The sequence below is a fragment of the Dipteris shenzhenensis genome, chromosome 6, assembly GCF_047967505.1.
Source record: "Dipteris shenzhenensis isolate YYH24624 ecotype China chromosome 6, Dip_SZ_1.0, whole genome shotgun sequence".
NCBI lineage: Eukaryota > Viridiplantae > Streptophyta > Polypodiopsida > Gleicheniales > Dipteridaceae > Dipteris > Dipteris shenzhenensis.
The window spans coordinates 726,310-736,293 of NC_141601.1; the positions used below are offsets into that span (position 1 = coordinate 726,310).

General features: G+C 44.0%; 1 protein-coding gene across 2 annotated transcripts; it reads left to right on the forward strand.

The window, feature by feature from the left end:
* The first annotated feature begins 7,165 nt into the window (after positions 1-7,165).
* LOC147900615 (uncharacterized) lies at positions 7,166-9,576 on the forward strand. 2 transcript variants are annotated; one of them, XM_087376235.1, is made up of 3 exons: positions 7,166-9,193; positions 9,343-9,398; positions 9,471-9,576. In XM_087376235.1, the coding sequence occupies exon 1, from the start codon at positions 7,206-7,208 to the stop codon at positions 8,961-8,963; it is 1,758 nt and encodes a 585-aa protein (XP_087232361.1). In that variant the 5' UTR covers positions 7,166-7,205; the 3' UTR covers positions 8,964-9,193; positions 9,343-9,398; positions 9,471-9,576. The 2 variants fall into 2 exon arrangements, with proteins under 2 accessions (XP_087232361.1, XP_087232360.1); XM_087376234.1 differs by having other exon boundaries at positions 9,495-9,576.
* The last annotated feature ends 408 nt before the right edge of the window (positions 9,577-9,984 follow it).

Here is a 9,984-nt window from a genome sequence, read left to right on the forward strand (position 1 = left end):
TGTCTCTTGCCATGTCCATTTGTGGCACAAACCCCTTTCCTAGTGCTTGCACTAGGACCCTCATTGCCTCATCAGTGAGTATTGTCTATGGCATAGTCAGAGGTGCTTGATGGACTGGCACGGTACCATAGTTGGGTGGTCCTTGGGGTGGATTATAGTAGTTCATCGACCAAATAGGATTTGTATTTGCTAGTCCTAGCCCCATGGGACTTGGAGCTAGCATGCGTGGTGGGCTCGGGTCTATTGGCCTAACTGGTATGGGCCTTCGTATGGATACATTTACATGAGGTACATGCCTATAAGATGGGGCCATGGGAAGGGAGCACCTTCTAGAGCTCCTCCCCAAGTTGTATATAGATTAGGACGAGGGCCCATTGAATGTGGTAAGGTGTTATCCCCAAAGTCCATTTGATTATTCCTCTATCCATCGGGACTAGGTGGCCAGGCCCTAGGTACCTAGGGTTTCATAAGTTCTTGTGAAGGATGGTTCACCCTCATAGAATTGAACATGCGGCCCTGTAGGTTCCTCAACTGAGGCATGCATGGGATTGCTTTGAGCATTATCAGATATGAAAGTTGGCAGTGGGTTTTGCTATTCCTCAGCCACTCTAGTTTGCGTGGTGAATTGATTGACTTGGTCGAGGTCGGACAAGCTGAACCATCCCATAAGATTGGAGAATGACTCCCTCAAATGCGAGGCTATAGTGGAAGGGGTGGGGGATTGGGGCCTTATAGAGCTAGAATTGGGAGCCATGGAGGCCCCATGATTTGGGTTCAGGTTTTTTTGCATTTCAACGTCAAAGCTTATGGCATCTTTTGAGCTTGAAGACTCCGTGTGCATAGGACCATGTACCAAATATGAACTTAAGGTCAAGATCCTAGACGGAACTAACAATGCGACGTCATATGGGCCGGTTAGGGCATTGTTTGAAGTGCTATCCTTTGGCTCAGGTTCAATGCCTATCACCTCCCAGACCTTAGGTGCATGTGTCACCCCCTCAACCTGGCTGCCCAGTCAAAATCAGTCTCTCTGTCTTTCTGGCCCTTAAAGCAGCAACCTCGTAGTGTTAGCCTTAAAGCAGCAACTCAAGGAGTCAATGCATTGTTAGTTATTGCATTATCCTTATAGCAATAGCCATCGCATTAGTAATATAGCAGCAACTCTTAATGCGACTGGCCCTTAAAGAAGTGGATGCTTAACACAACTGTTAATTAAATCAACGAATGATATAATGGCGATGGTAAAGCAACGGCTTCTTAATGCAATGGGTCAAATATAGCACACTGCTAACGCATTGGGTTATGTGACTCTTTGTTAACCTTAAAGCGAAGGGTTGACCTCTGAAGTGATAGTTGTGAATTCATTAAATGCCACATGGTGTTAGGTGAGGTAGGTATGGGTGGGTGGCCAATTGGAAATCCACGTGTCACTCGCTACGTTATAAAGCAACAATGATTGTATGAGTCATTGCATTATCCTTAAAGTAGCGACTCACAGTCTGGCTATGTTGCCAACTAGTATTTGGTGCTCTTTGAGGATTTTTGGGTTTTGTGCAAGGTTTGTGAGTACAAATGGATGCTATGCTACCTATTCTATGTATTGAAACCAAAAAAGCACAAAAACAACCACTTGAAAGCATCAAACAGGGATTTTTGAGGGGGGTGACTGAGAACTCACTCTTACTCCAACTCAATTTGATCCAAACTCATTTTTTAGTATTGTTGAGTAAGATTTAACACCACAAAGACTTTAGCAATCACCCGCACTAACTATTCCTACAGCATGACAACAAAAATACTAAAAAACATGCTCAAATGCATGAAAAACACTCTATGGGAACAAGTGATAATTTCCACTTTTCCTACTCCAAATCCACACTTTACTCCTTTTATCCCAGCCTAGACTTGACTAATAACACTTCTAGTTAGGCTAGAAGCATTGTGCAATGGGTGGATAACGATAGAGAGCTTGTGCAATACGAAAGCATAGCTCGAACTCCCTAACAATGGCACCAAAAATTGTGTAGTCTTTGGCAGTGACCCACGTGTCACAGGGATCTTGGAAAGAATTCCGTTGAAGCCTCTACTCCCAAGCAACTCCTTAGAAGCTTTGCATGCACAAGCCTCCCACTTGTGTCACCCAAGCTACAACCACTTGGGCTCATATGGCTCTAAGGCAACTGTCATATGCTAAACCTCACGCTCTCTCCTACATCTCTGCTTGCTATTATAGTACATGAACTGTTAACTGTTGTGGTAGTTAACATGGATCCAATCGACCAAAAATTCAGCTGCCCAATTAGGAAGAGCATCCAAACTAACACTTAAAGCAAATACTACATACCGAAGGTGAAGCAAGGCAATACAAATATAGAACTTGAAAAAGGTTCCTGATATTCTCCTTGGATTCCAACGCAAACGCAACTAAATCATCCACAAACATTTGTACACAAAATTGTATTCCAGATGGCAAGGAGACCCCTTTAATGACCTTGAGAGTAAGCTTGTCTAGCCCAATCAAAGGCATGGTGCATATTGCAAAGAGGAGGGGCACTAGAGGGCACCCCTACCTTATAGACTGTTGAATCTCCCAACAACCCCACCATTTAAGCATGAAATTGTAGATGCCTTGCCAAACAACGCCCACACCACCTTAATCAGGAATGACCCAAAACCCACATGCTCCAGCACCCTAGAGATAAACTCCCATGAAATTCAATCATATGCTATGTAAAAGTCAAATTCAAATAGCATACACTTTTGACCAGAGGTGCAGGCATAATCCAAGATCGATGACACATTCAAAATATTTTCCATGATGTCTCGACATTTGATGAAGCCATTTCTTTCCATGTCCACCAAATAGATACAAATACCCTGAATCCTTAAAGAAATTGCCTTAGCTAAGAATTTGTATGAAATATTTAGCATTGTGATTGGTCTCAAATCATTGACTTTTAATCTGGTTTGCCTCTTAGTAAAAATTTTAATCAACCCAACATTTACATCTTCTGAAAGCGAATCCTCTTCGACTGCCTTATTGGCCATGTTTACCAGATCTAATTTCATAATGTCCCAAAAATGCAAGTAAAACTCCAGAGTAAAACCATTCGGCTTTGGGGATTTATCCTTTTTCCTTTGGGTCAAAGCATCCTACAACCCTGACACTGTGAAAGGTCTTGAAATTCTTAATCTATCTTTTATAGATACTCTTGCCTTAATCGAGGACAACACTTGTACTAGGGTCTCTCTCCAGGCATCATCAACTCTATGGGGGGTATTCACAATTGCAGCTGGTTTTGATTTGAACACACCAGCAACATGCCAAAAATTGGTTACCAAATTTTCATCCTCATCTTACACTCGGTCTATGGACTTGCGCATATATTTTCTCTTAGCTGACTAAAAGAACATCTTGGTTTGCTGTGAACTCCCTTGATCTAGTCACCTGCTGCTTGACTTTCTCTTCAGACACACACACACACACACACACACACACACACACACACACACACACACACACACACACGCATGCACACACACACACATGCACACACACATGCATGCACACACACACACACACACACACACACACACACACACACACACACACACACACACACCCCTCTACTACTATCCATAGTAGAAGACTATGCTAACTGTTACTTTGTCCTATGGCCTTAGCAAATCACCAAGCACAAATAATACATTTATGTTTGACTGGCACTGAATAGGTTGAATATAACTTGGTACTAATCCTTAATGAAGAGGTTGTGGCATGCTAATAAAAGATTTGTCAAATGGTCAATACCACTTGGAGTGCCATATCATGGGTGAGTTGCTATGTACAACTCAAGTGGGTGTGGATGATGCAGAGTGATTTCTAGATAACATTGACCACACCATTAGAGAGTAGGTGCTTGGACCAGATAATAAGATTCCTATGATGTATTCCTCCATGCTCTTTCATTTCAAGGAATGGGGTGTGGCTCACAATAGCTTGTTAAGAGGAGTGTTAGAGAATAAGGGTCAACTTCCCATTTGTAACCCCCCAAATGAGGAAAGCATGGGGGAGCGACACCTATAGCATGGTAGAGAGGATGCCACATGGGCATTGCATAGGCTACCATCTGGATAGTATCACAAAGACTATAAATTTCCCTTGGGCATGGAATGAATAGTTTGCGTGCTGCCTATGACGTGTGTCTACAATGAAGCCCCCATGCATAATGCTAGCCACATCACCATTTGAATCCTTTCCTTGACTTCCTTTGATGATACTTTCATGTGCATATGTTTCATCTTGCATGTATGCACTCTCTTTTTGCTATGTGTGTATATGATTTTCAAGAGCTGCTCAACAACATTATCGCTATGCCCATATCCCCATAGCATCATCTTGTCCAATGAATTGCTCTTCAAAACTATCATGACAACCAATCGTACTTTCCTATCCTCTATCTGCATCATATAGGTTGTCGTTCCAAAAATATTTCTTTCACTTTTAGCACTCCCATGAGATGCCCCTACTTTCCATATGACTAACAAGTATACAAGGTGAGACTCCCAAACAGTCTCTTTTATGTGGAGGACATACATTGATGAATACTCATCTTTTTCTTAAAAAACTTTGTCTCAAATTTTTCATTCTTATAGGTATCAAAAGCTAGCACATTCCAATCCTTACCTTGTTGGTCAACATTTCTATCATAAAGTTGCCCATCATTGCTTGGCTCATATGCTCTCTTTTCACCAACTAGGCCTGCTTCGTTGCCACCTTTATTTTGGCTTGTTCCATACCCTACATATAAGTGTTTCTTATATTAGTATAAGTATTTCTACATATAAGTATTTATCCTATTAGTATTTCTATTAATTTTCCTATATATAAGTATCTCTCCTATCAGTATGTGTGCACACATGTAAATGAGCCACAATTTTGCCTATAAAACCCTCCAAACATGTATACTAGGCCTATAAAGCCCTCTTATGGCTACATCATTTATGATTATGTTGAAGGCTAGCAACAGCCCCTTGTTGCTCTCCAATGGAAAATCCAATCTCTTTTATAGACTGCAACAGGAGTTGCCACAACAGACCCACAAGAACCTATTTCTAAAAAGGGGACAATCCCACAAGAACTTGTACTCAAGGGGAAGGACGAGGCTTGCTGGGTTCCAAAATGCCCTTCATCACACTCAACCGCAACCTCAACTTTGGTATCGGCAACAAACACGATAGATCCACAAGACCCTGTCCCTAAAAAGGTGATAGACCCACAAGAACCTACCATTGTTTCTGCACCACAAACATCTGAGGAACGTGCCAATTCCCTTGCAAGCACCGTTGGAAGTCAATGAATTCCTCAAGTTTATGTTGAGCTTCAAGCAATTGTACACTCAGTTGAAGAATGCACTCAACTGAAGCAATTCGACACCAACAAACTCACGACACCACTTCTCTAGGCTTCATGAATGCTATGATAGGTGCACTGACACCTGAAGGGATGCCACGTACTCTGAGTCTTAAAGTTTCTAGTCCATTGTTCGTGCACTCGGTCCAGATGAGAATAGAAAGTTGACAATGTAGGTGAAAATAGGGTATGGTCAAGTTCACATCGTCCTCCGGTGAAGATGAGTCCTTGCCATTCTCCACTCCGTACGGGCAATCCGCCTCCACTAGGTGACTAGGGTCCATGTGCTCACTTGCACTGCGTTCACCAACTCACTCACCCACTAGCACATGGCCAAAGTCACATCGTAATACTTTCAATTTTCATTGCCGAATTGCCCACATCTCTTCACATGCAATTGTACACACTTAGGTGATGTCAAAGATAGTTGGTCAGTCACTCAAATTCCTCAACATGGCCCACAAAATTGAGTCGTTGCTATAAGGAGTAATGTAGCACGATTGATAACGCGATGAGACTAACTCAGTCTTATACAACGAACACGATGACTCATAAATCGCTGCTATAATAATGCTTACCCGTTGCTATACTACTGCCCCTATCGCTTTATTGCTAATTACTCGGCTTCTAATGTAGCGATACGCTATCCTGCCAATGCCAACCAATGCGATAATAATGCCTACCCACAGCTTTACTACATGTCCACTACCTCCTCACACTCCATCAATGCCCACCACGACCTCTTTTCCATAGAAGAACTCACCAACGAAGCATCTTCCGCTTTCCCCCGTTTTGCCATGCTCTCTTCTTCCTACACTATCTCTGGTATGCTTCCCCACCAGATGGAATAGGATCCCTCTACACAACAAACCACCCATGAGCCAGTGTCTTTGGCCCAGTAGTTCACCACCCGCACGCTTCGTAAATGACTAAACTGGATACCGCGAACGTACATAATTTCTCCAAACACGCTGCAAGGTTCTCACCCCTTGGATAGGATTGGCTCGAGCAACTCCAGGGGTGGTTGTCCATTCCCAGTTTAGATGCAACGCAGAAGACTATAAGTTGTACTACCACAATGCCGCAGCCTACTAGGCTCTCCACGACCTGGAAGTAGTACCATTCCTCTAGGCAGTTGGGCTACAAATGGTTGCAGTAGATTTCCCTGCCACCTTAATCTCCGCCAAGCAGTGGAGTTTATTGACACGTACAATTAGGCTACAAGCACTATCAGCTGGGATACATGTAGAGGGGGAGTATCATTACTACCAATTCATGGTAGATAGAGTTCGATGGGCATTCAATCTCCCTGACCTCTCCCAACCATTTGCTAAGCTACAAACCATGGAGAAGAGATCGGCCACGGTTGTCAATTACAACACCAAGGTGCACAGGGGTGGCGTCCTTATCAACCTCATCCAGAATGAGGCACTGGCCAAAGCAACTTTGGTCGTCACCTTGCTTACCCAAATCCAGCTTATGGAGTATCATAGTGTGGTGTTGCCCAATTTCCTAGCCCGACTTCAGAAGCTTGAAGAAACAAATTGAGCGAAGAAGAACTTGCCCCAAAGAGTTCGGCCCTTTGCCACATGTCGATCTACAATAGGCCTGTCGCTCACCTCCCGCTTCGAGGAATAAAATAATGGGCACTTTCCAGCCGGGAATCCCCTCCCCGGGACCATTCCCCATTGCAGACATGGATAATTCCAAATGGTCCATCCCTGTAGAAGTGTACGATCGTTGCTAAGTAATGAATGCTTTGAGGAAACGGCAGTCGTCACCCTCATGCTTCATGTGTGCAGGAAGAGCTGCAGCAGGAGCTCCATTGGCAAGGCCCCGAAGAGCATTGGTTCCTGGAGTTGTGGGCATTCCTCACCAGGCACCTTTCCCGAACGCTCTCCTCCTCCATGGCTGCTTTAGTAGCTGTAGCCGTAAAGCCCGCCGCTTTCCCTTCCAAGCCGTCTGCTCCATGATAGAAAAGGAAGGTCGATGGACCCCTCGCCTTGAATCAGCACTTGCGCCCGTTGTGCCTTTTCTGAAACCCATCACGCTCTTTCGAATGCTCAAGCTGCAGACCGATGCCCGCTTGGCCTGGAGTCTTTTTCACTGGGCTGCCCAGCAAACCAATTTTGTCCATAACAGATACACCTACTGTGCGCTTATAGAGATTCTAGGCCGTGCTAAGGAGTTTCAGCTCATATGGCGGCTTCTTCTCGCTATGAGAGAGAATGGGACTGTCGTGACCGCAGTTCCATTCACGACTCTTATAAACAGTTATGGTAGGGCTGGCATGATGGAAGAAGCAGAAGAAGCCTTTCATTCAATGGAAGACTTCGATTGCAGGCCTGACGTCTACACTTATAATGCTTTCTTAAACATTCTGCTGAAAGCGCACAATGTCAGGAAAGCATTGGCCCTAATAGCGGCAATGATCCAAAATGGGTGCGTCCCTGATTCTGCATATTACACCACGTTGATCACTGGTCTGAGTGCAAACGGCGAACTAGATGAGGCGGCAAAGTATTTGGATGAGATGATGAGCACGGGCTGTGCACTCCATGTGTGGACGTATAACGCGTTGATACATAGTTTTTTAAGAGCTGGGCGACAAGAGAGAGCTTTTGGAACATTGAAACAAATGCTGATCAAGGGATGCACACCAGATGCAGTAACCTACAATACTCTCATTGATTGGTTTTGTAAGGAGGGCCGAGTAGATGATGCTTTGGACTCATTCAGGCGGATGAGAAGTACTGGGTGTTCACCTACTACAGTAACACATAATACGTTGATTGACGGTCTCTTCAAGGCAGGCAGAGCCGACATAGCCCTCTCCTCAATTCAATCAATGACTGCTGAAGGATACCATCCAGACACAGTGACTTATACTTCATGGATCAAGTGGTTATGTGATGAGGGTGAAATTGACCAGGCTTTGAAATTGCTGGATGAGATGACAAGGGGGAACGAGTGTGATGCTGATGTCAAGACATACACTGTAATAATCAAGGGACTCTTCAAGGCTGGGAAGGCTCATTTGGTTATTCCTATTTTCACAAAAATGATGGAAAAAGGATGTACTCCTGATGCAGTGGTGTTGAATTCTTTTACAAAAGGATTTTGCAAGGAGAGCAAAACGGATGAGCTTTTATGGCTTCTAAAGCAGATGAAAGCCAGGGGATTTTATCCTGACACAACTACTCTGTTGGCAATGATGAATAGTCTCCTGGAAGTTGGCAGAGCTGGTAAACATGCTTTTATGTCACAGGCGATAGTCGAAAATGGATCCAATATGCATCTGATGACAAACAGTTCAACTATTCAGAACCTCTGCAGAGAGGGCAAGGTTGATGAGGCTATCAGTGTTTGGGATGAGATAAGAACACAGGAGTGTGGTCTTGACTTTGAAACATACAATACCATGATTATCAGCCTTTTAATGGCAAATAGAGCAGAGAAAGCTTTTTTAATATTTACAGAAATGCTAGAAAGAAATGCTATTTGTAGTCTAGCAACGGTCAACATGGCTTTAGAAGGAAATCAAAGCTGAGAGGACTATTATTGTGGAGGAGCACACTTGATCTATATGAATTGCATTTGCATGATGTGAGTGCAAACTTGAGGCTTGCTTATGTGGGGGATCTATTTGGGGTCGCTGTAAAGTTGGAAGGGCTATGTACACAGATCAAACAAGTGCTTTGAAAACAGGCTGCCTGGCCATGTTTGAAACTGCAAGTTAATTTTCAACGGTGTTGCTTTATCAGCATCCAGGAGTAGTAGGTGGGTTCGCTAGCTCTTAGCTGCATGGTGCCCTGAATAGAGGGGTGGTTATCACTTTGGTTGCAATGCCTTTTGACAAATGAGTGCTTGTTGCTTGTCTAGGATTGTAAGAGATTAGCGCGTTGATTTTTTGCTTTCTGACTCTGCAGCACGATGCATAATTTGGAGGCCTCAGCTTATGAAATACAGGACAATTTGTGACAAGGTAGCCCTCTACTCAATAGCTAGCGTTGATTCTTTACCCTTTCATCTACTTCAAAGTAGGGCTGCTGTAAAGAGGTAGTGTTGGGCCCAATTGCAGGAATCTGGACAAGAACATTAATTGCTGACTGATCGTTTGTGGAAGTATGTTCGCAGAGGAAGCTGTAATTGAATTTGATGGTACATTCCTTTCCTCTATATAATGTCGTCATCACATGGCAGAGAGAGAGAGAGAGAGAGAGAGAGAGAGAGAGAGAGAGAGAGAGAGATTAACGTCCTCGGAAGGCCTCACGGGCCTATGGGACAAAGTACATCAGCCTTTGTGGGCTGAAGCAAAGGGTGCGCTAGGGCCCTTGCTGCGTGCTATGCTAAGCTAAAGAGCTCAAGAGCTCAAACTAAAAACTGACACTCAAAATCTGAAACCCGGTGCCGTGGTGGCTCTCCGGTGGGCTACAAAGATGTCTTGGATTTGCATCTATCGAGCTTTCTCTCGCTGTGGCAAAGGACATGGTCTCCTTGACGTGTGTATCCGATGGGCTATGTCAAGAGGGATGCCTCGTGATTGGCAGTCTCCTCTGAGGAGAGCTGAG

Excerpts from the sequence above, each read along its gene's own strand:
- LOC147900615 (XM_087376235.1), top strand. The coding sequence starts at position 7,206 with ATGTGTGCAGGAAGAGCTGCAGCAGGAGCTCCATTGGCAAGGCCCCGA.